This window comes from Mytilus trossulus, chromosome 6 (assembly GCF_036588685.1).
Source record: "Mytilus trossulus isolate FHL-02 chromosome 6, PNRI_Mtr1.1.1.hap1, whole genome shotgun sequence".
NCBI lineage: Eukaryota > Metazoa > Mollusca > Bivalvia > Mytilida > Mytilidae > Mytilus > Mytilus trossulus.
This window is the reverse complement of record NC_086378.1, coordinates 32,608,075-32,635,230: the sequence shown is the minus strand read 5'-3', so window position 1 is coordinate 32,635,230 and position 27,156 is coordinate 32,608,075. Positions and strand designations below refer to the sequence as shown.

Sequence of the window (27,156 nt, the reverse complement as noted above, 5' to 3'; positions counted from 1 at the left end):
AAAACAGTTGTTGTTGGTGTTTTCAAGAAATGATTTTAATTTTAAATGCATACTTTGTGGAAAAATTCTATATGGTCTTTTTTGGACTTTGTGGAACCATTAACAAAGTCACTCTAGTAATTTTTTTGACTTTTAACAAAAAAAATGAAATGCAAGACTGTATGTATGATTGAACACATATGTCAACAGAATGTGCATTCCTGGATTACTGAAAATGTACTGAGGGCTGTTCCACAAATAAATGTTTTTGGAGGAATGAAGGCACTTTTTATTGACCCCACCACAGATACATTTTTCAAATTGAATATTTTATTGAAATGTTCAAGCAAGCTTTCTTAAATAACCACCAACCATCAAATTTTGATAAAAATGCCTTCTTTCCCGCCCCTCCCCCTCTCCCTCCCCCATACAATTTATTCTGGAAAAGCCCTGAAAAACTAATAACAAGAGTATTAATGATTTATTTTAGCTTTCAAGTGATGGGAAGACAATCCAAAATCTACAACATGATCAAGAAATCCAGCTCTCTGAGGTAGGAATTATCTTCAGTAAATAATGTCAGCTCATATATATATATATATATATATAGTTAACATTGAATAATCTATAAGTAATCAAGAATAAATACTCATCTAAACATTTGCAAGGGTAAAGGACAATATAACAACTAAAAATATCCTGATTTTATTATTTGAATTAATAAAAAAGAAAAGATTGGCTTTGTTTATTAATAAAAATACTTTATTGATTTATTAATCATTTTAGCTTCAGCAGGTGATTAAACATGTTCCCTTGTTAATAATTTGTTCTCATTGAGTTAATTTTGCCAGAAATTTGATTGTTTTGACATTTTCTTTTTTCCTCCATTGTTTTATTTACAAGAAAAAATCACAGCAAATTATGACCACATGGCCATGCTTTTATCTGAGTCTTAAGAAAGTTTTTGGTCTTTTTCTTTCTTAGAATAGTGAAACAAGCATATAAATGACAAAGACTGAACAGATTTTTCTGTTTGATGTAGGGACCATTTCAAAAGACACAAAGGACCAGAACTTATCTCAGTCACCTTGTCATCTTTCCCTATACCAAAGATGATAGCTTTTGTTAAACTATTTATACGCCTTATTATTAGTTGTGGGACTTATTTATATATTTTATATTCATGTTATGTTTGCAATAAAAAGATATTGGAAGATATTTATATTTTTATCATTGAATTTACCTGATAATGTTTCAAGAAAAATCGTAAATTATACATCCAGCCCTACTTTTGAGACCTAACTCTGATTCAAAATGGATATTTTAATATTTCAGATTGATTAATTGTTGTTTTGCTAATGTTATTGTCAAATAATTCATGCATATTAAGGAAGAAAACATATTTAACCATAGATTTGTTAGGTTAGTTCTGTAAAGTGAGGTCTCAGTGATATTAGCGCAGTCCTTTTCCATGAACAGAATGCCACACAATCCAAACAATTTAAACTCCTTTATAACTGGACGTTATGGAAGGCTGTACGGTGACCTATAGTTGTTGGTTTCTGTGTAATTTTGGTCTCTTGTGGAGAGTTGTCTCATTGGCAATCATACCACATCTTCTTTTTTATAAGCATGAAAAACACATCTTTAAAAAGATCTGCATATAATTAAGTGAAAATGATCTAATATGGGAAACATTTATCAATCAGCATAGCTGTAATAAAAAACCATAGTTGTTCAAAAGTCGTGTGAAATTCAAATTGACTGCGATACTTTCTGGTACTTTGTGAAATTGACATACAGGTAACTCTTTAACAGCTCTCTTATCTGCATGAGGCAGGGAATGAGAATGTTAGCTTAGAGTTGTCTCCCCTGGTAACCATGGTAATACACCAAGGCTTTTATAATTTCTGTTTTGCATGACAGTTTCTGTTTATTTTTGTTTGGTTTGGTGACATTTTGATTTGTTTTTAGGAATTTTGCAGAATGTCTGATTCAATATTTTAAATAGGGAATATAATATAATGAAAGCATGAAAAGCGGTTAATTTTGGAGTTCAAAAGCATGGAATTCTTATTTCATAGTATAATATAACTTGCTCAATTCAGTTTTTACTAATTTCAGTTTAGAATGATTGAGTTTTTGCATTTTTGAGGGGGTAATAATTTCATTGAATTTAGAACCGTTCATTTGCAATATAAATAATCATGATTGCTTATTATTCAGAAATAAATAAATGTTTAGTTCCAATTTCTGTAATGGTTTTTCAATGAATTTAAAAGTCCTCAAGCTTTTGGTGTCCAATGTATTTGCTTTTCCTCAGTTTTTTCTTCATGTACATTGTAAAATATACTTGATAGACAGTCATAGATATACATAAAATTTCTCTCAATTTTCTTAACTTTTATATTAAATATTAACACTGAGATTGTCTTTGATTATCAAAATGTTGCCACTTTTATTTAGGTCACTCATAAATGTTGTCAAAATTTGATGTTATTGAGAAATCATGATTTTGAAAAAAAAGTATTTTCTTATTTAAATGTTTAACTACTAAAAAGGTTGATAAATTATTTAGGTAGAAAAATATGCCAAAATGTTAATCAACAATTTGAATTTCTTCAGGTTAAAAATTATATGAGAACTATTGAGCAACTGAAAACAGACTTGCAAATGGCAAGAAACAGTCATGGTCAAGATGTGAATAGAATGCAACAAGATTTGGACATGTCTCGAGATGAGGTCAACATCACAAAGAGCGAGTTAAAGGAAACACAAGTCCAGGTTCTGGAACAGAAGGCCAGTATTGCAGCTCTCAATGACGAGCTAGAGAGACTACAAAGGATACAGTCAGATACTGCTCAGGAGGTGGGTACCAGTAGATTAAAGCTGTGATGACTTGGGATAAATTCAAATTCACCTATTTTATAGGAAAGGTTTTGTTTAAAGTTCTTCAATGAGAAAAGATTTAATTTTTATTGGAATTAGAAAGACTGAATCTACTCTCAGTTAAAAGAAAGGAAGTAAGATTTGAAATACTAACAAATTCTGTATTGCTGAGTATGAACAAATAAATGAATGACAGCTGTGAGGGGTTCCAGAAAACATTTAAGAATTGAATGCTTCTTTTTGTAAATTTATTGGGTGGTAAAAGCGTTGACCGAAGTACATTTTGTATGAAGCGCGGAAGCGCTTCATTCTAAAAATGTACGCTCGGTCAACGCTTTTACAACCCTATAAAGTTTCAAAAAGAAGTATTCAATACTTATAATTACATTTTTTTTGGCTAAAATCATGAAAACACGATTTTATCCAGTTTTATTTAATTCACCTGTGCACTTTTTTGTGGGACCTCGTGTCATCGTGCATGATAAATGTTATTGTCTGATGCAATTGTTTACGGAATAACATGTTAGCCAATCAGAATAACGTATTACAATAAAACTTATATCTTATGTAATTATTGTAGAATATAGATGATTAAAAATGCATTTAAAAACACATTTAGACTAATATAAGGTAAAAAATAATAATGTTAGTTAAGACATGAAAATAAGACACGAAGAAACATTTGATTTAGATATAAAAACTTTATATCAAGGTAAAGAGAAGTTATTATGGATAACATTTGACGAAATTAAAAATATTCATACCATTTTTTTCCCGCAGGTTGACCGCCAGGCAGCTACAATTCAGGAATTGGACACATCATTATCTGATGCTAAACAGCATGTAATTGTCTTAGAGGACCAAGTCGATTCTTCTAAGAACGAAAACGAAAAATTAGATTTGAATTTAAACAGTTTGAAACAAAAATACAATCAGAGCATGAATGAACTTGCCCACTTAGATAATACAGTAAAAACATTACAAGAAAAGCTAGCGGAAAGTCGTAACAAGGAACTGGATAAGGACCAGAGAATCGACAGTTTAAAAACAGACATGGAGAATTTAGATAGGATGTACACAGATACTAAACACGAGGTTAAGAAATGTGAGGACGTGATTGAACAATTAACACAGGAATTCAGTACATCACAAGAGGATTTGTCTGTCGCTCAGGCTAGGATGAGGGAGAATGAAGACAATATTAGGAATCTCAAAGATAGAGTTCAGGATCTTACTGCAGAGGTAGGGATTTATTTAGGCATTAATATAGGGATAAGGAGATGTTGTATGATTGCCAGCGAGTCAGCTAGACTCCAGCATGAATATAGGGATAAGGAGATGTTGTATGATTGCCAGTGAGTTAGCTAGACTCCAGCATGAATATAGGGATAAGGAGATGTTGTATGATTGCCAGTGAGTCAGCTAGACTCCAGCATGAATATAGGGATAAGGAGATGTTGTATGATTGCCAGTGAGTCAGCTAGACTCCAGCATGAATATAGGGATAAGGAGATGTTGTATGATTGCCAGTGAGTCAGCTAGACTCCAGCATGAATATAGGGATAAGGAGATGTTGTATGATTGCCAGTGAGTCAGCTAGACTCCAGCATGAATATAGGGATAAGGAGATGTTGTATGATTGCCAGTGAGTCAGCTAGACTCCAGCATGAATATAGGGATAAGGAGATGTTGAATGATTGCCAGTGAGTCAGCTAGACTCCAGCATGAATATAGGGATAAGGAGATGTTGTATGATTGCCAGCGAGTCAGCTAGACTCCAGCATGAATATAGGGATAAGGAGATGTTGTATGATTGCCAGTGAGTCAGCTAGACTCCAGCATGAATATAGGGATAAGGAGATGTTGTATGATTGCCAGTGAGTCAGCTAGACTCCAGAGACCAAATGTCAGGCATTTTTATGGGCGCACTACGTTTGCGCGCATTTTGGGATTAAAATGTTTTATGTTTGCGCGCAGCTTTTGATTACATTTGCGCGCATTCATTTTACATGTAATCTCAGGTAAAAATATTAATAAAAATTGATTTAAATAATAAATGACTATATTTTTTTTGGTATTTTCATAACTGCTATGACTATAAATTATTAATTTAAAAAAAACCTTGTTAATTCAAATTATATATTGTTCATAATGAATTCTAAAACCAAATATAAACTCCGTTATAGCTTTAGATCAAGTTACAATAGATGGGTTATGTCAAAGATTGTCTTAAAACTTTGCATACACCTTTGACTTGTTGAATTGTAAAGTTACTCACAGAAGAGGTACTGATACTTGTAAATAATTGAACAAATTAATAAATAAATAAGTACTATAACCTGTATTTTACCTGAGTTTACCTGTCAAAAAAATGCGCGCAAATGTAATCAAAAGCTGCGTGCAAATGTAATGATTTTTGCGCGCAAATGTAATGGTAATGCGCGCAAACGTAATGCACCGATTTCTATAACAAGTATAGATCCCATTACAGCCTTTAAAATGAGCAAACTCTGTATTTCATTGTAACGTATAAAATACCCAGACATGACAAAAGTAAAAAATTCAATATAGAAAAGTCATCAGCCTTATTTATGATAAACCAGAAATAAAATGATATATAGCAACATCAATTAGTGTTACTGTTAGATCATTTTGAATATTTACATTATTTCTGCATAAAATTTGAAACATGTTAACATGATAAAAAAAAATTGAAAAGCTAATAAAGTTGATCAATGTATTAACACATTTAGCAAAGGGATGATTAAAGTGAATTTGTACATGAAATGACACATTTTCCCAAGTTAACAGAACATAATAAAGATGGTCTTTTAAGTATAAAAGATTATTGAAGTCCATTATTAAATACATATTTATATTTACCGGTAGTGGTAGAGTGGGGTGCTCATTTTCGCCACATCTTTTCATGTTTTCTACAGTTTATGTTCAAGTCTAAATGTTTTTGAAGTATACTGATATTTCTATATGAAGACAACTTCAAATGCAAAATATTCTTAAGCTTGAAAACGTGTTTGTTTGAATATAATCATCTGAAAAGTTAGGTTAAAGGGTGTTTGAAATTTCCTGATTTTTTGTCAATTGGGGACACATATTCGCCTTTTTTACACATCTATTTAAAACAAAATAACCGCAGCTTTAAACAACATTGATCAAATCATCGCATTCTAGATGAATAGCAGACATTTCAAAGGTGTTAAGAACTTAAATTTAGCGCATTCAGTCAAAGAATTACTTAGAAATACTTCTTTGAATTCGTGTTTTTTTTCGGGAAATTGGCCGAAAATCGTTGTCCGTTTTTCAGTCCTTTTCAGTAGGTGCCGCAATTTTGTTTCAGTTTAAAAAAATAATCATATTTGTTATATAATATCATTTACCAGTATATTTCTTCCATTTCAGCCATTCTTTGGAGTTTTTACACCTCCAAATCATAAAATGGCGAAATTGTGTCCCCGGCGAATATGGGCGCCCCACTCTATATCATATTCAGAAACAAGATTGATCATTTGACTGAATTGTTTTTATTTAACAGGCATTGAAGTAGTGGTATATCATATTCAGAAACAAGATTGATCATTTGACTGAATTGTTTTTATTTAACAGGCATTGAAGTAGTGGTATATCATATTCAGAAACAAGATTGATCATTTGACTGAATTGTTTTTATTTAGAAGGCATTGAAGTAGTGGTATATCATATTCAGAAACAAGAATGATCATTTGACTGAATTGTTTTTATTTAACAGGCATTGAAGTAGTGGTATATCATATTCAGAAACAAGATTGATCATTTGACTGAATTGTTTTTATTTAGAAGGCATTGAAGTAGTGGTATATCATATTCAGAAACAAGAATGATCATTTGACTGAATTGTTTTTATTTAACAGGCATTAAAGAATGAAGAAAGAGCTAAGAAGTTAGAGAATGAACTGTTCACATACCAAGGAGAACATAGTCATACAGATACTGAGGTACACTATCAGATCTATACATTTTACAGTCCTTATTACTGTAACTTGCAATATTTATTATGAATATATGATAAAGAAAGAAGAAATTCTTATGTGCATATTCATTTAATTTGTAGGAAATTGGTTTTAAGATTGTCATTAGAAATATTTCTTCAATATTAAGGTCAGTTATAAGTGTAATCAATCAGGCATCAAATAAGGCGTTAAGTCAAGTATGCGATCTATATAAGTATCTTTTATTCTTCAAAATTAAATTTAATTTTGGCTTCTTATACTATATATCATATCAACCGATTCTCTACAATAAAATACAAATACACTTAAACATACATCGTAAGTAAAAATAAAACACTAAAATCATAATACTAAACAAACAATAGTAAACACTTTCTTTCCCGCTTCATGAATAACTTTGTTAAGTTAAAAAGTTAATTAAAATTAATATTACTTTATAAATACTTTTGCAATTCTTAATAGTTCTTCTTTAAATAAATATTGTTCTTAAAAATGTACATAGATTATCTCTTACCGATTATGATCTCTCTATAAAAATAATGATGTGTCTTCGAATATCAAATAACTTGCAATGAATAAAAACTAGACAACGTAACGTACGTAAAAGGCTAAATGTCATAAAACTTTAAAAACGGGAAATATAACAATTCATAAGAGCGCAACGTTACATGTATGCGCAAATACCCAAAAATCGTATCTACAAGGATTACAAATAAAATAAATTAATTCAGTAATAATAAATGAAGTAACCCAACAATTTAGAATTACATTTCAAATCTAACAATAAGCTTTAATGCACGATATCCATTATAAGTCCAATGTTATTCATCCAAAAAGAAAAAGGAATAAAGGTACAAAATGAGACCCGACCTTTTTATCTATGAAATTGACAATTTATTCTCATATATTTCAGTATCTAGAGAAGGAAGACAGAATAGCCCATTTGGAATTAGAACTTGAAGAAACCAGATCTGAACTCGGTGCCAAGCTCCGTCAAATTTCGGATCATCAAGATCAAATCAATGACCTTAGGGTGGAGCTTGCTTCAGTCAGAGAGCAGAAAAACAGTGCCATGAAAGAGGTAGGCTATGCAGTAGATTTCTTTAAATTCCAGTTTCTCTGTCTGTATATGTCAATTGTTTTTCTGTTATTTGGTCTTGTCTGTCAGTTAGATTTTATATTTCTAACCATTTATATTCATATCAGTGAGTTAACATTTTGATATTCCTGTTTGTCAATTATGGTGTCAAGAGCTTGTAATGTCTTCAAATTATATATTCAAATGTCAAAAATATTATATAGGCCTTATACTTTTTAAATATGTCCAATTCAAACCTTTTCCAGTTTATGTTTAATTGTAGCTAACAAAATATCTTTATTTTCAGATTGACAGATTAGAACAGAGTATTCAGCAACTTCAGTTAAATCTTGCCAGCTCTCATCAACGTCATAAACATGATACTAATAACATGTCAGAACAGTTGTCTACCCTTGAATCTGCCCTTCACCAAACCCAGGCTAGAGGTCAAGCCTTAGAACAGGAACTTAACCGACGTGAAGATCAACTGAAGCAGAACGAGGCCGACATTAAATCTTGTAGAGATGATATCGTTAACAAGATGGAGGAGGTAAGCAGACTTTATGGAAAAGTTTTGCTCATTATTGAAGGCCATACAATGTTCTATAGTTGTGAATTCTGTGTCATTTGGTCTCTTGTGGAAAGTTGTCTCATTGGCAATCATACCATATCTTTTATATATTGTTAGACTTTTCAGGTCTTATTCTTTGTTCTTGATGCTAAAAAAAAGGTTACAGGTTAAATTTTCACTCATGTGATTGTTATGAAGTGACACATTTTATATGATTGGGGGGGGGGGGGGGGGGGGGGGGCTTTTGTCCAGTTATTTCAACTCTTGCCCTAGAGTAGCCTCAGATAGATGAGGACATTATGTATTTCACTGTGAAAATGTTGGTAAGGTACTATGTTGCCACATCAAGTTGAAAACAGATTTATTGACAAGGATGTGTAGGATACCTGTGGTAATAATTTTAAAATTTCAATAATGTATATTGATGTTTTAATTGTTTATTGCCTAGAGTTTGATTGCTAAAAGTTGGTTTTAAAAGAATTTGTTGATCAATGTTTGTTCATTAGTTTATAGTTGTGTATCTATTTTCAAATACTTTATTCATTATATAACATTGGTTTACTGTTTATTAAAGCTGTTCCAGAAAATACTATGTTCCCCCCCCCCCCCCCCCCCCCCCCCCCCCCCCCCCCCCCCCCCCCCCCCCCGTGGCTGGCACTTTTTTTAAACCCCCACCACCCACAGAAATAAAATTTAATTAGAACAGCACTCCCTTTGCATTTTGGTATTTCAAATACAACCACCCACATAATATTTAAAAAATTGCCTTCCCTGGGGGGGACATAGTATTTTTTGGAACAGCCCTTAAGCAAATCAGAGTAATTGACCAAAAGTTGCAGTGAGATTTTAAGTCTAAGATGTATTATCAACTTTGAATCACAGAATACTTTCTAAATATGCCTTTATACTGTTGCAAAATAAGATAGCTTAATTTCTGTCCCTATCAAATATACCCTCATTCCCCAATGGCGTTCCAAATATTCTCCCGATCATCCTGATTATACCAATATTGCAGGACCTACCTTTTGTATTAATTGTTACTTTCTTCTTGTCCTTAACATGCCTGCCAATTTTCCTCTAGACATGAAATAATTAACAATCAATGAAAGAAAAGATCAATGATATATTTGAATTTAAATGTGTGGCTGAAAGATAAGATCTGATAACTGGATACATTTTAAATGATTGATTAACGATTGCTTTAGCATCAGCACACTGCTTTATAAATGAAAAAAAGAAGAAAAGATTATTTATTTTCAAAATTCAACATTTGTTTAAACAGAAGGGAGGTAAATCTATTCTGTCTGTGGTGAATAAAGGGAAATAACTCTACTTTATTTTATTATTGATTATAAAGCAAGTATGAACCTGCCCTGAACCATGATCAAAGTTTTCCCTCTTTCTTTTAACTTGTAGTAACATGCTACCCAATTGTCAGCGGCTATTTAAAATGACCTGCTGGTTTACTATAGATAACACGAAATGATAATATTTAAAATCACTGTGTCAAATAGTTCAAGTGAAATTCTATCATTTGTGTATTTAAACTTAGAATATTGAAAATTAAACTAAAATTGAAATTGTTCTTATTTCCATATATTAAAATGAAAATAAACAATATCTTCTATTTTGAAACTAAAATTGATATTGTTTTCAATTTAGATATTACAAGTAAAATAATTAATGTATTTATTATTAGTAGTAGTATATTATAAACAGTTTAAATGTTGAATTAATATTGTTAACTGAAGTTTGTCAGTTCCTCTCTCTCAGTAACTTATATCATGTATATTATAAGGCTGAATTTAATATAAACATTGTGCACATACTCTTCCTGCTACAAAGATTCATCCCAAATATCTAGTATATATGAAGATTAAGTTTTAAGAATATACCTTGCAGTTTGGTACAATTTTTATTCCATTTTCTTAATGTCATATTGAGGTTTATTCTAACCATAAGCTCTACCTACAGATCAGTAGAGTGAATTCCCATGTGGCACGTACCCTTAATGAAAATAGTTAGATGACATACTCGTAGCCTAACCCCCCTTGAAACCAAATAAGCACTTAAAGTCAACGTTTTGTTCAAACTGTGACTGTTAAAGTCGAGTTCATGAGTCCAAATACCCCCCCTCAGGCCCTTAGAAATTCCTGGCTATGGACCTGGATGACATTACCAAAAAGCCTGAGCCTGAAACATAAGAAGGTGACACCTTAAGCTCTCCCTTTGTAGACATTAAAAAAGTAGGCTTTTGCATTGTTGCTGTTTCTAGAATCCAGTCCAACCTCCTTGAAATTAATTTTCATTTTGTTTTTATTTTATTTCACATATTTCATGTATATCATATAGAAATGGCCTTTTTATGCTGCTGGGGTGTAAAGGCCAATTCTCATCTCTAAATCAATCGTTCATTTCATGTCTCAGTGTTAATTTCTACTTGTCTAAAGCAGCTGTTTACACCTTAGACTCGGAAAAAGTTTTACACTTGAAATGAACTGATCATGTTTATATATTGTTTATGGAACCAATTTTTATACTTTTCAATATCCAGTACATGTATTTAGATAAATGACATCATTCTTGAAACTGTTGCTTCCATCCTTTTGACAGCCTGAGAAAACTTCCCCATTTTAAATAAAATAATTAATTAATGGAAAATATTTGACATGTGACACAAAAACAATATGAGATACTGATCAATATAATTAAAAAATAAACAAAATACATGGGAAATCTAATTTTATAATGGTTTAATTATTAGAATTCATAAGTTTATTACACCATAAGTAATGAGATTAGTACAGTACTACAATGTCCCAATAGTCATTACAAATTATTTAATTCGGTACGAGCCAAACTTCCATGTAGGTGTCTAAAATTTAAATGTTACAAGAATTTATTGACTTCCCCTATCAAGGTGTCTGATTTATACGAAATGTTTGCCATCGTTAAAACCTTCAAATCTTCAAACATTGCAGTTATATTGTGTACAGTTAGTATTAAAGTTTAAGTGTTTGATTTTAGCAACTTTGTAGTTGTTTGATCCTTAAGTGGAATTGCATATTTTATAGGTCCTGAAATTTGAATTTTATAAGGCTTAAGTATGATTTATATATTTGTTCAAGTTTAAACCTGGACTGTTTTTCGATAGAATATGACAAACTAAAGATTTTGGCGATAATGTACAACCCCCCTCTGAAAATATAAAATAAAAATAAAAACTTAAATTTATAAGTTTGGAAGATTTTCATATGAATGTTAAAGCAGTCATAAAATATGATATACAGTAAATGTAATAGTATTTTAAAAACTTTAAACTGTATTAGAGTACTTTTTAAAAGACATTTTTAATTCATTATGGACAAGATAACGATACATTTTCATTTAAATGATATATAGCTTTTAGCTTAAGCATAAAAGATTGACTTAATAACTTAGGAAAATGAGTTCTGTTCTCAAAACCATTATCAATTTTGATTTTAAATAACATTAAATTACTGTACCTCTGCTTTTTAGAAATTTAATTGTATGTATCTATTTCACTGAATATAAAAAGTTGACCGTGAGTAATAAGCATTAATAAAGATGATTTGAAATTAATGTAACAGAACGTTAACATTTAAATGGAAATTAAAATTCCAGGTCTTTTCTCACTTACGATAATCTTTGTTTGGACGTGTTTGTTAAACTACAGAACCATCGTTAAGTTTGTGAATAGTTCTTTTTATAGTTGCCGTAAAATTACAACCTTCCTTTTGGAAGGTCGTCAATAAGTTCTATAGAAAATGTTATTCATGTAGTATGATAAGTAAAAATTCATCTGAGGTCTTTAAATATTGTATTAGTGTGTATCAGATTTGCCCTTTACCGCTCTTTTATTCATACGAGTGCTCTGATATGTGACATATAGATCAGATAACATTGATTTTCGTTGTAACAGTTGCATCTTTTGTTACTGGGATTAGTGCGATTGCATCGCTATCTACAATAGATTCTATTTAGTGTTGATTTGTTAAGATCAATTGATAGTCTATGGTTCTCAGGATGTAAGGAAAAAAGAATATTACAGCATCAAGTTTTTTACTTCCTTCGTAGGATTTTATGTTCATTCGTCAGTGAAAATGAATTGCAAATTATCTATATTGATGGAATTTTAAGCGGTAAAGTTTCCAGTGAATCGGCTTGACAAACTATCATTCTTTGGAATTGTAGATTATGAAATTGAAAATGTCAGAATTTAATTTTCTGGATTAAAGTGGAGCTCAAAGTATTCTTGTGATAACCTTTTTGTCATGGATTTTTTTTATATTGATTAATCTGTCCGTGTCTGATGTATGAAGTCAGTACTGGCGGAATCCAGGTTAATTCTACAATAATATTTGCTTGGACAGAGATATGATATTTAAAGCTTTTTGTAAATAGTATGGATAGGTTAAAATCGACATTAAATTCTGGAAAAAAAATCAATTGTTTAAAATCATTTCTGGATACTTGCTGTGAAAGGAAATTAAATGTTCAAATTTGAATTGGAAATGAAACTGTTTTGATAACCTTTTATTGAATGATTAGGATAAACACCCAGTTCCTATAGCTAGCTAGCTGTCTTTTAATTGGTATTTGAGGAATTAATGTAACAGTACCTGTAAATTGAAGTTAAATCACAATTACTTTTAACAGTTTACAATTTGAACACTAAGTACGTGTTGACATTTTTTATTAACAACTATATAGGTGTTAGTTGTTTCCTGACTTGTTCAGGTAAAAAAAAAGAAATTAGATGACAGTTTGTTATGCATCAGTGACTTTGGTCGATTAATATTAGAAGTTCCATACTGTGTGCGATTTAACATTTATTTGTGTGCAGGAATACATGTTTTAATTTCATAATTGGAAAGTGAGAGAAAAAAAAATATGCAAAAGTGTCTATTTATGATTTAGAAAATCTTCTGAACAAATTTTCTAATATGTTGGTTAGAAATGAACAAATTAAAACATTTTGGTACTACAATGTAATTGAAATGGCAGTATGAAAGTTCATAGATGGAATAAGTGATTCAAAATGACGATGTACTAAAATTAAATTTACTTAATAAATATGGCCATTTTAAAGAGTATTTTTGTGTGTTAAATTTTAAAAAATAGACTTAGAAATGGCTTACCCTTATAACACAACAGCTTTAAGTAAAATGGACAGACGGTATGGTATTCTGTCCGATAGTGTCCATCATGATTCTAGTGGATTAAACTTTGGTATGGAAATGACTATAAGAGAATATGAAAATGCACTTTTACAGATTGAGAAACATGAGGCTAACATTAAAGATCTGAGACTAGAGAATAATCATCTACAGTCGTCAAAACAAAGAGCTGAAAATCAGGTAAGACATTTTATATAGATTGTATTTTTGGCATTTTTAAAATGAAAGTATTTTTCCTATTTTTTTCCAAGGGTGAATTTGAAATTAAGATCAGTCTTTAAACCTAAGGTCGACATTATAAGTAAAATCAGAACTCTTTGGAATTACAAGAGTTTTGTTTGGATTTTCTAACCAATTTCTTGCTTGACACCTGCTGTTGTTTGGTAATTTGAACATGCAATAAGGCATGTGTAACTATCCTTTATAATTCTGTCTTAGTTTTATCATCAGACAATTTCGTGAGAGAAATTGCCACTGCCAATTCAGGTTCTAATTGATTTCTCTTTAATGTATTTATACATTGCTGATAATTGTACAATTAATCTTAATTTTACTAGGTTTGATTATGCATACTCTAATCATCATATGAAACATTTTTTTAGCATGAAATTAATAGCGTTATTCAAAAATATAGATTTCAAATTTTCATTTCCTAATTTATTCATATAACAAAGATTCAGTTCCTGGTAATAATTCAATTTCTTGGTCCAGTTTTAGATTTACTCTAACATGTAAATTCCTGGGTCTTTCTTTTGAGTTGCAAAGTAACTGTACATTAAGAAGTACTTCAAAAGTTATAAAGCATAATAAACAACTGAATCGAAAACACAATATCTTTGAATACATAATTTTAATGTGAAGTAAATTTTCTTTCTTTAACATAAACATTGGCCATAAATGCTAAATGTTAAAATTAAAATTTTCTTAAGATATTTCAAGTCAATAGAAAAGCATATCAGTTTGTATTAAGGATTAAAAAAGATAAGAGACATGCTGTAGAAAGGGGTTATAAAGCATGTGTTTTGACAAGTGATCAAAGTCGTTATAATCTTAGTAGATAGTGCCTTTATTATGAGTGATATAATGCTGTACACCAGATTACATAGAATTGACAGCAATGTTTAATAAACTGTGATAAATACACTTTCACCTAGGGACAAATATGTTCATTGTTGTCAAAAATTTATTTCATTTAATTTTAAACATATTTAATTTTAATCAATTTGTTAAACGTTTATGAATAAAATTAATCTTGTTAAATGTTAAGAAACAAATTTAACACAATTGCTGTATTATATATGTATTAGAATCCTATTAAAATAAATGATGTTAAATTTGTGAGTTTTGCCAATTTGGTCTATTTTTTATTGAGAGCATTCACAAATAGATAATTTTAATACTTTGTAATGTTTGGTAAACTGTACTTTAATGTCTGTTTGAAGCTCTAATGATTTGAAGACCAGATAAATTTGAAAAATTGCTCTCTCTATTTTCACATAGCAATAATTTGATTTAGAAAAGGTCTGATGGTTTCATTTTTCAGAAAATTTGAAAGGCTGTATAAGAATACAATTTGAACTAAAACAAAATTATTCTTTTGGAAAAAATACTCCTGCAGGGATACTAATAAAAAAATGTACTATTTGTAGGTATCAGAACTACAACAAGAGGTTGACCATGTAAAGAATGACCTCTCAGAAGCCAGAGCACAGTACAAAGATTGTGCACAAGAGGTAAATACACTGATGGTTCTTATATATATATAAATAGTCCAGTCAATCTAGCATAAATTTGACCCTTACCAGAAAGTAATTGCAACAGAAGATTTTAAAGTTTTAATCTTTAGGATTATACCCCAAATATACACAGAAAAAAGTCCCATAAAATCTTACTTGAGGAAGACTAAAAAAATCACCATTTAAAATTCCTATGGAGATTTGCATTGAAAAGGGAGATAACTCTTGCAAAAAAGGCAGAAATATCATTAAAAATTGATACAAAATTATAACTTTACCACTTCTATTCATCAGAATGTATTTATTCTTGATTTTTTAGCGGTCTTAAGAGTACAGTCGATTCCACTTAATTGCATACCGCTTAATAGCATAATTCGGTTAATTGCATACTTTTCTCCTGCACAAAACCATTTCCCATTAACCTAATGTTAAATTGTCCGGTTATATGCATAGCCTTACAAGTGGCATTTCGGTTTATTGCATAGAAAATAATCGCCAGCTAGATATGCTCAGTTAAAACTGACGAGATTTTTGACCGGAAACGGCAATTTGGTAAGTATATTTTTCTTGAATGCATCATAATTTTCATTATTATTTCACATTTACTTGTGTGTTATTCAAATAAAGTTTTAAAACAGTATCTTTCGTGTTTATATGATTATAGAAAAGGCCTCGATGTGTACACAGGTAAAGTTTCCCATATTCTATTTTAAGCCTCGAGGTCATAAAAATGTCAATCAGCTGATTGTTGTAAAAACACAACCATTCTATGATCTTCTATCTCAAAAGGTGTTAATTATTGATTGGATTTCAAACATTGTTCATAGATTATATTTTGGGTGAATTTTTAAAACATTAACGCCTGCTAATTATCGATCATTATCCAATGTGTAATTTCGTAATTCAGCTTGGGTGATCTACATTTATGTTAAATATTACAGGGCATTTATATATGGTTGAAGAATTTAATACATTTATACATCAATCTTTCCCTTTTAATATTTTTCTAAAAGAAAATTAACTTCTGATTATTATATTTTCTCACTTTCAACACTCGTGTCCAGCAAATAACCCGTGCATGGCCCCATCACCTGTTAACTGCTTTGCATAAACGAAACTAGCGGTGTTAAAGTAACAGTGTCACATCACTGTGTAATTGGTAAATACTGAATATCAAAGGCAGTTCATTACACAATTATTGTTTACAATGATTATAAACTGTGTAGTATTGTTAAACAGTTTGTTTTAAACAAAGCGTAACAATTTAATTTGTACATCCGGGTCATAGAAACAAATCTATTTTTAGAACAATTTTATTATCGTATCTCAGGTAAAGGAAAAGTCGGTACATAAATAAACAAAAACAAAATGTGTTTATAAACTTAATTGAAAGAATACACAATGAAATAAAATGTATGACAGTAGACAAATAACTTTTATTAGAATAAATAAGCATTCATTATGTTGTAAGTGGACTATGGACGTACATCGATCTTTCTTCTTTGCTGATCTGCACTATCGATGGCATTTGACTCCGTAATTTGTCATTTCGGATATAAGCATACTCCGCTTTATTGCATAATTTCGTCTGACAAATAGGCTATGCAAATAACCGGAACTCTAAAGGTGTTTTCATATCTTTTATCAAGCTATAATCTAGATTTCGTAATTCATTAGTTGACCATTTATTGAATTTTTCAACATGTCAAGGAAAAGATTCTCAAATTTAATAAAAATGATTAAGCATGTATTCTTTTTTTTGTGGATTAAAGTTTCTTTAGATAAGTAAGTTGCTGAAAAAATATAATATACAGATACAAAAGATACCAAATTATAAAATAAAAGATCTTATTGTCTGGTTTGAATTATAAGCTATAATTGGAATAAGAGTTTTATTTTACATTTTCTTTTAACTTTTTAATTCTTATGGAAGCAGTTTTTTTCAGACATTTTAATTTGCTATTTAATTCTTTAAAAATAGATAAATTATCCATTTTTTTGGTTGTTTTTTTAAACTTTAACTTTGCAGTTTATATCTCAGTAAAACTATATTTGACACTTTAAGGTGGTATGGGAGTCTAAAATAAAAATGATAGAATTTGTTTATACTTTGCCAAAACGTAGTATCTATTGATATATGTTGAAATATATAATAAAAATGATAGGTCACCACGCATTTTCTCAAGCTACAGGACGCGACAAAATGACACATTTTGTATGGATTATACAGGAAAAAACACCATTTTGTGGTTAGAAACTAAACAAAATGATAGAATTGTTAAATACTTAAGGAAAAGATAGTTTTTAGACAATGCTTTGAGAATTTCAAGAGAAAAGAGAAAAGATAGGGTCACCGTGAGTTTTTTCCGGCTAAAATACAAAATAGGAAAATTCAATGTAGTATCCTTCAGAAAATGCACTATTTTAGAGTTACCTCCACTTAAAATGGCAATTTAAAAAAAATAAAAAACAAACAAAAATAATCAATTTTTGCAAAAATATTAATATTTAAAAGTTATATTCTTATAAATTGGTTCTTTTAATTCACTGTTTTTTACAATCCAAGATGGAGGAAGACACCCATACCACCTTAATCTGGTATTTAATTCTAAAATAGGAAACAAATTTTTGTAAAGTTTAATTGAACAATATGTTTTTTTGTGTGTTTAAAATAGATTAATTAGATATCTGCTTAAAAGATTCAATCTTCAGAAAGATAAAATCACTTTAAAAAGAAATTTGTATCTTGTTATTACATGTTTTATGTTCACAAATTATAGATCAGAGAATGATAGCATACTTTGAAATTGATCAGAAATTGATAGCATCCTTAGAAATTGACAGAAAATTACAGAAATTAAGCGTTATTTGAAAGAGAATTAGAATTGATTATTTTTAATTACAACACATTTAGAACACAGATAGATTTAAAGGGATGTTCAAACAAATTTGTTTCATGAATAATTGATGTAAAAAACGATAATAAGGGCAGACTAGAAAATGAAAACTATCTGTATCACCATGGGTCAAGATAGTTATTATCAATATATATGGAAATAAAAAAGACCCACTCAAAGTGTTAAAATGTAATATCAAAAAGTAGGATGTAAGAAAGTAAGAAATCTCAGTGTAGATAGAAAATATACCAAAGCAGTGAAATTTCATCAGAAAGTATAACAATGCATTGGTAAAATAATTAAACAGGGGTTAAGTATATAAAAGTGGGGTACTTCAACTTAAGTTGAAAGCATTGAAAATCAGTGAAAGTTTAAGCTCAACATTACTATAAAATCGCTCTATTCTTTTGGGTGACCACTCAAAGCTTAGCAAACAAAAGCAGTCTGTATTCAACTAGAATCTTTCAACTACTAAATCTTTATTTTGTAATTTATATTTTAGTTTTTATACTCTCAACTATGTATTTTGACAGGTCCCATGAAATTTTTAATGCATGCATAGGCCATTTATATCTGACTGTTCTTTGTTAGCCAAGGTGTAGTGTAGCAGGCCATATTTTTACCCATAATTGTTTACTCTTTACACATGGTGACTTTGATGGAGAGTTGTCTCACTGGCATTCATACCACATCTTCTTATATTTATTACTATATGACTATTACTGATAAATTCAATATTGCTATATTCAGTTGGCACATCATGAAGAGAAGTTGATGTTGATGGAACAATCTCTACAGACCACTCAAGACCAACTTAGCCAGCGTGTGACCGAGGTCGTCCGTCATGAACAGGTCAACAGGAAGTTACAGATGGAAGTTAAGACGCTACGGGAACGTAGCACAAGTTTCGAAGAAGAAATCATTGAGCAGAAAACCATTATTGATAAGTTACGTAAAGACATGGTGAAGGTCAAAGAAGAGCACCATGCTACTGTCCAAGAGGGAATGGCGTATAAACAACAGGCTCATAAGTTAGAGGTGGAGTTGGAGGGATCTAGGGAACAGGAGAAGATGTTATCAGAACAGGTTTGTTTACTCTAACAAAACTATAGTGTTTACCCTGCTTAAAAAATCAAAATATTTACATCTAGGGAAATGCATTTATGGATTTTAAACATTGCAAATTTGAATTGTAAGAATACACTTATATAAACAAAATTATTCATATACTTTATTTCATATTATGTTTTTCTTTGAGGTATTGGTCTAAAATAGAAGTCAATATTAAAATAGATTAAAAAATTACCCAGGATTCTTATTTTAATATGGAGAGTGATAAAAGGTACCAGGATTATAATTTAATACACCAGACATGTGTCATAAGACTCACCAGTGACGCTCTGATCAAAATAGTAATGAAGCCAAACTAGTACAAAGTTGAAGAGCATAAAATTGACTTAAAATACATGAATTGACTATAATTTATCCTTATTAGGTTGAACAACAAGATCAGATTTTAACTCAGCTACAACAAGAATTGAGAGCTGAACGAGAACGTCACCAAGAAACTGCCAGGCAATATAATCAGGCCAAGAAAATCAATTCTGATCTACAAGAAGACATTGACAACTATAACAAATCCGTCCAGGACCTGACTAACCATGTAAGTCAGACTCCAAAATGTAAAATAGTCCTTTTTGAATTAACCAATCAGTATAGGAAGAATTTTGAAATTATATCAGCACATATCATTCAGATGTAAAAAATAAATTTCCTAAATTGGTCAGTTTTATAAGACTATCAAAAGCGGCATAGAAAACAAAATGATAAAGGAGAAATGCATGTTTGAATCAGTCAAATATGTTAAAGCTAAGGACTATGTCAACACCTGCATTTGTTCAGATAAAATATACCAGTTTCAAGAAAACCTGGTTGAAACTTGAATATGTTATGCTGTAATTTTGGTATATATTGTTTTAGAAAGCACTTGTAGAATCATTGGTTTATACCAAAGTGTATTGACTGTATTCCTATAATTATTATTTGATAGACACTGTCTTAATTAAAAGGTATACAGGGGCAAATTTTATGAAGTAAACTTTTAAATGAAAAAGAAAAGAATACAGTAATATGAAAAGATATGAGCATTTCAGACAACGAAATAACAGACTTCCATTGTTTACCTGATTATTTTATACTTTACAGATTAAAGAAAAAGATGATTTAATCAGCAAGCTTAGAGGGGAAATTGAGTCATTACAGCAGAGACAAAGGGCATTAAAGGAGGAGTTAGCAGAGAGGGAAGGACAGCTGAGGGTCGCTAAGATGAACTTACAGACTGCTCAGAAACAGAGTCATCACCATGCACAAGAGGTAGGGGTCAAAATCTAGAACACAGTGAATTTACAAATTTGTTATTATACTGGATTGATTAATTGATTGGTGCTTATCACCCAGCAGTAGATATGCATATTTAGGACAATAAAATGTTTGGAAAATAGTTCGTAAAAAATTAACAGGAATTTAATTTCATCATAATGGTAGATTAGTTACAAAGAAAAAATCCCTTATCTGTCTGGTTGTAGCTGTTTGAGTGACGTTCTAGTCTTATTGCTTTGCCAAACAATTTCAAGGTATATCAGCAGCAGAATTTAAAATGGTTGATGCTATACTAGTGGAGATATATACACAAAACAATCAAGCAAAAAAAGTATTGAATACTTTTACTTGACATGCTTGATACCCTGCATAGATTTCAGTTGATGGTTGAGTAACAGCAGTATCTGGTTACCTGACTAACTTGGAGTCATACAGATGTATTGCCTTATACATGTCCACTCTAATACTGATTTTTTTGCCCTAAAAGTAATGATTATTTATGAATTACAGATTGAAAGATATGAGGAAACATTGGCACAGATTCAGGCTGAATATGAGAAAACACAAGAACAGTATAGGAGGGCACATGCTGATGTAAGTTATCATCATAGTTACACGTGTAAAAAAAACGCACATGTATGATCCTACTTGAAGGAAATTTTTTGAACAAGTGTATACTATTTTAGTAAATCTTCCATATTATTTAAATTTTGTATGATTATTAATGATTGCTTGGACCAAATTTTATGCTTTGTTATTTTCTTGAGATATAGCAAAATAAAGTAGACTCTTCCACTTTAAAGATTTTCAATCCTTGTTCTAGAGTTATGGAACTTTTTGGAATTAATCATCTAGCAGTAGAAATTATGTAATCTGATACTACACAGTATTAAATGTAGAAATGATTGTCTTCTATTTTCATGTTTTAAATTTTTTACAGTTAATGGACCAGGAACAGAGAACACATGACCTCAAAGTTCAATTAACCACAGTTCAAGGTCATCACAAGGAATCCATGGATCAGTTGTCAGAGAATTCCAGACAGTTGGCAGCACTCAAAACTGATCTCCACAAATCTCAGCAACAAAACATGGCAATCACCGAAGAGGTACTTATGATGACGAGTTTAAAATAATTCTGAGAAAAAAGTTTATTACTTTAAATTCTTTTTTTCTTCGTGGGTACTAATTTTAGTTGTTTGAAGAAAACTCTTTTTTCTTCATTTTCATGGATATTTGATGTTGTCAAAGTTCTGTTCAAATTTTTATAAAAGATTTATTATTTGTTGTACATCGGAATTTGTTGTTCCCAGGTAACCATGTAATCCACAAAAATTGGTATCCAACAAATGATAATGAAATCATAGAATCATTGTCCTAATAAGCTGTAAGCATGCACCGGGTGCAGGAATTTCTCGTTACATTGAAGACCTGTTGGTGACCTTCTGCTGTTGTTTTTTCTATGGTCGGGTTGTTGTCTCTTTGATACATTCCCCATTTCCATTCTTAATTTTATGTCAATTATATTTAAATATATATTGGCTGCCAATGATTTTGTACAGGTATGTAAGGGCTTAAAGTTGTCATCTTTCAAACTGTACATGAAAACAAAATGAAAATCTCGGCATAAAAAGGAAATGAGTTTATTGATTATTGATTCTATAACAGTGAAATCTGTTTCTAAAATCCAAGCTATGATGTAATATAACAGTTATTTCCTGTGCATCAATAGATTTAAATCTTACAATTTATGGACTTTCTTGTTACAGCTCCGTGAATATGAAGAAAAGATGAGATCAATGACAAACGAGCTGAGGAAACTGCAGGAAATAAACCGAGCATCTGAAGATGAGGTAAATTAAATCAATAATTATAGCTTCATTAATTCTTATGTCATAGAATTATAGCTTCATCAATTCTTATGTCACAGAATTATAGCCTCATCAATTCTTATGTCATAGAATTATAGAAATCAGGCATGTTTTCGATAAAGGCATGGTCTAAGTCAAATAATTCAAATATAGGTCAAAGGTCATATGATTTACAACCTGAAGTAGTTTGTAAGGTTAGCTAATTATAAGTCATAGATCTTTTTTAAGATGCAGATAAAGGGAAATATGCTTTATAATTGTTTTTCCGGCAAATTGCAATAGAAATAAAAAAAAAATCTTTTCCTATTTATTTATGCAACTTTATTAACACTATTATGAAGTAAAAAACTGAGAAAAGTGTAGTGATTTCATTGGAACATTATGATATTTGGTGTTGATTACAGGTTGAATCTGGTGGATTGTAATGCTCAGTGTTCATTACAGTTTTAATCTTGTTGATTGAGAACAAATTTGTATTTTTTTTATAATTATTTTATTTCATGGTTTTGCAGAAGTTTTCTTGCGAACTTTAAAAAAATTGTACACTTAATTTCTTGTTTCTTGTATAAACTTAACCCATAAAAAATGTTGTAAAAATTGCACTTTTAATTATATATTGTCAACTTTTATTTCTCTTTTAGCTTCAGAACATGGATATGAAACTTTCGGAAACCCAACAGGAGTTGTTGAACAGTCAGGATAAACATAGACAGAGCCTACAGGAGTTCTCCGCTAAGGAGGAGGAATTAGTGGTGTATAAAGTAGAACTTAGTAACATACAAGAGAAATATAAAGCTAAGTTAGATGAGGTCAGTATTTAATTGTATGAAAAAAATAATTTTTAAAATGTTTAAATGTAAATAAGGTGTTTTGAAATCTAGTATGGTTTTTCTTACACTATCAATTTTTTTCTCTTTACTTTTATAATTTCTTAAGTATTCATTAGCAAATAAGAGTTAAACCATGAGTTGTTTTCCTAATGACTTTTAATTGTTATATGCACAGGCTGTCAATTATTCATTAACACATAGATTGAATGGTCAATTAAAAATGGCATCAGTATTGATACCTACAAATGTTCCTATTTTTTTTTTTTATGTGAAACCCTTTTGTCTGAATAATGCATATTTTTCAAATGCTATATGAATTTTGTTTAACAGAGTGAAAATATGAGGAACCAACTAGAGTTAATGAACCACAACTACAGGAGTGCAAATGATGAAATCCAAGGCCTGAGAGTTGCCCTTGAAGAATCAAGGTCAAATGGAGACAGGCTTCACAAGGAGAGTGAACTAGTTGTTCAGAATGTCAATACCTGGGTTCAGGAACAAAAGTAAGTTTTCCTGTACAATGGGGAAGTATCAATATATTTTGAATTATTTCTGAGAGTTTGTCCTTGTCATATGCTTCTTGACATTTCATTGGTAGAGCAGGAACTGAGTATCCTTCCAGATAACCTGGATTCTCGTGTGAGATTTGTGTTTCTACATTTTTTAGAATTTGATTAATTTTGTGGATGTTTAAAGGTTTTCTTTTTGGGTAATGGTAATGTCTGTCATATTGTGTTTTGATTGCCCCTTGGGAGCTTCATTATTTTAATTTTGCTGTCAGTTTATGTAAACCAACAAACACACAAAAAAGAAATTTATGAGAAATCAAGAGAAATTAAATTTTACACTGGAACAACCATATGAGAGAAAACCAATGATAAACAACATCTAAAAGTATTATGGCATTCTGGCTCTATGCAATGTACATGTATCCAGGCTATTTATAAACTATATACGATTAAGCAATTCAACAGGGTTAAATACACATAGAGTTAATGACTTTATAGAATAATTGATGTTAAAATATGATTGCAAAAACTACTTTTTAGTTTGAAATAGGCTTTTATACTGTACATTAGAATTTAGCATATGTATTTATTATTGAATCGTATGTGAATCTTTGATAGTGTTTAAATCTGCTAACTATAGCTATAGTGGATATTTTTATTTTTATACCTATATTTATCTTTTACTAGACTTGCCAATGAGAAACTTGGAAAGAAGATCCGAGAACAGAGTAAAGCCATTATGACTCTCACTGCTGAAAAAGAGTAAGAATTATATATTTTTTAGTCATTTTTATCCAAATAGTAGAAAAAACAAGAGCATTTCAGTTACATTGTATCATTAATATTCAATATCTCAGTATTTTGATATTTATCCACCAGAATTTGTTAAGTTTTTAATGGTGAGTAGGGAGGGATACAGTAAATAACCTGATATTATTTAGAACTGCCATTTTATAATTTGTTTTGTTTTTCAGGCAACTTTTAGAACAAGTTACCAAATTACAGAAATTCAGCAATAAAGCAAAGATTGAATTAGAAGAAAGGAGAGATGAGTCTGACAAATTTAAGGTAATTAAACATTTATGATGGAAATACTTCCCTTTCATTGCTAAATTATTATCAATTCTGTATAATTCATTGTTTTAGTTATACAGTGGTTGGAGACCAGGATTAATGTGTTAAATGAAATTTGGCTAAACCATGTTTGAAAGAATTGGAGTTCTATAAACATTTATTTATTTTGTCATGTGTAAAAGTAGATTGATCTTCCATATATAATCAGTTCTTAATATCAGTTCCTCAAATACCTCTTTCAATCACCAAATAGATATATATATAATATGCAAAAGTAAACCATTATAGGTCAAAGTACAGCCTTCAACACAGCTCTCACCAAACAGCAAACTATGAAGAGCCTTAAAAATGATCAGTGCAAAACCATTCAAACAGGAAAACAATCGGGTCTTATCTATATAAGACACAAGAAAAGTTCATTTGTCTAAATATAAAAAAACTAATTGATTTGTTTTGTTTATATTTTATCAGGCATTACAGAATCATTCAGCACACCAACAAGTAGTATTAAATCAACTTAGAAATCGTCTTGAAGATAATGCGTAAGTTTCTTCTTCATTCTACTGTACAGTTTTGTGAAACATGATTTAATTTCATTGGAAAAGTTTGAGGAAGTAAAAAGAGAAAAGTTGTTGGTTTATTTTTGTGCATGATATTTGTAAATTCAAAAAGAAAGTAAGAAGCTGAAATGTACAGTGCATAAAAACCAAACAATAGTCAAAGAATTATTAAAGCAACTGCTCACAATCAAATTTCATTATTTACAGTTGAAAAAATAGCTTCAAATATAATATCAAGATATGATAGCATTGTTGGCTATTTTCATTCCAATGATTGTTTTCCCAAGACAAACACAAGTCCTCCATAAGAGAGTGATCTTAAACATCAATTCCTTTATAATGTAATTATATGAGAAAATAAATAAAAGGATATTGAATAAATTAAGTTCACTGAAATGTTTGTGCTAACAATATACATAAAAAAGATTATAGTCTATATATTATAACATTTAAAAAGAATAAAAATTAAAGATATATATTAATTTTTTTTTCTCTTGTTATATAGAAGTGACCAGGACCATGAACTACAAGCTAAAGTAGCAACAATTGAAGATTTACATAGTCGATTGAAGATTAATGTGGACAATATACAACAACTTAACCAACAGGTACTAGAAAGTCAAGAATAAATCGTACCTTTATCATAGGGTTATCAGCTTTTTTTTAAGCAGATATACAGTGTTAAGGGGAAACAACTCCTAATTTCTTTGATCTTGATATGTTATTCACAGGTTTGCATAATTTTTTAGTAAAATTTTCAAAATAAGGATTCAAATTCTTCAGGAATAATTCACTATTGAATTTTCTTTGATGGTCATGAGCATACTTTTTACACAGTGAATTTATTTTACAATGCATGGACATAAGTAAACGTCATATTCAATTTTTCCTTATATATTTCAAAAAATTATTTGAAGTTTTTTTTGTGTTTGGAGTTTTACAAACCAGGGTTTGAAAGATGAAATGTCTGAATTTTGTTTTTAATTTGCAGTAAGTTTTTGACTCCAGTATATAAAGTACTTGTTCTTGTAGTTTTGAAAAGATTCCAACATTATCATGATCAGATATTTTGAAATGTATATCTAAAATATATATTTAATACTGTTTATTAAAGTATTATTTGTTATTTTCATTTCAGATGAGTTCATTACAAAAGGAAAATCAGCGATTAAGGAATGATTTAGACAGAGAAATACACTCTAGACAAACCTTAGAACTTCAAATAGAAAGTAAAGAACAAACAATTAACAGTTTAAAATCTCAGATGGAGGCTCGAAGGCATTTACATATAGAAAACAGTTCACCTTTAAAGGAAAAACCAGTATGTATAAAAAAGATTTTGTAAACTAGATTTTGTTATCATTTTTATTTTGCACTTTTTTTGTTCTCTCTTCTTCTTGAGCCATTTGTATTAAAAGCCATATTTAAAAACAGTTATTACAAATGAAAAAATTTCAGCTAAATTTCAACAGAGGTCAATGGACACAGAAATTATATCAAAGAGTAAACTATAGAAAATGTTGTCATAGCAATAATACCTTTTCTGTGCCAAATTTCTAAAACTTGTATGTATATTATA

The 27,156-nt window shown here is 30.1% G+C and overlaps 1 protein-coding gene across 17 annotated transcripts in view; it reads left to right on the top strand.

Annotated features, from left to right (window-relative positions):
* LOC134721140 (early endosome antigen 1-like) overlaps positions 1–27,156 on the top strand; it is a 79,705-nt gene that overhangs the window by 47,173 nt on the left and 5,376 nt on the right. For all 17 annotated transcript variants that reach the window (XM_063583920.1, XM_063583929.1, XM_063583924.1 and 14 more), the window contains 21 exons: positions 470–532; positions 2,605–2,847; positions 3,649–4,110; positions 6,774–6,857; positions 7,786–7,953; positions 8,258–8,500; positions 13,819–13,902; positions 15,372–15,455; positions 19,106–19,441; positions 19,851–20,018; positions 20,561–20,728; positions 21,245–21,328; positions 21,675–21,842; positions 22,503–22,586; positions 23,246–23,413; positions 23,765–23,937; positions 24,631–24,705; positions 24,918–25,011; positions 25,489–25,559; positions 26,083–26,185; positions 26,716–26,898. In XM_063583920.1, the coding sequence (XP_063439990.1) occupies positions 470–532; positions 2,605–2,847; positions 3,649–4,110; positions 6,774–6,857; positions 7,786–7,953; positions 8,258–8,500; positions 13,819–13,902; positions 15,372–15,455; positions 19,106–19,441; positions 19,851–20,018; positions 20,561–20,728; positions 21,245–21,328; positions 21,675–21,842; positions 22,503–22,586; positions 23,246–23,413; positions 23,765–23,937; positions 24,631–24,705; positions 24,918–25,011; positions 25,489–25,559; positions 26,083–26,185; positions 26,716–26,898 (3,306 nt within the window). The remainder of the gene's footprint in view (positions 1–469; positions 533–2,604; positions 2,848–3,648; positions 4,111–6,773; positions 6,858–7,785; positions 7,954–8,257; positions 8,501–13,818; positions 13,903–15,371; positions 15,456–19,105; positions 19,442–19,850; positions 20,019–20,560; positions 20,729–21,244; positions 21,329–21,674; positions 21,843–22,502; positions 22,587–23,245; positions 23,414–23,764; positions 23,938–24,630; positions 24,706–24,917; positions 25,012–25,488; positions 25,560–26,082; positions 26,186–26,715; positions 26,899–27,156) is intronic.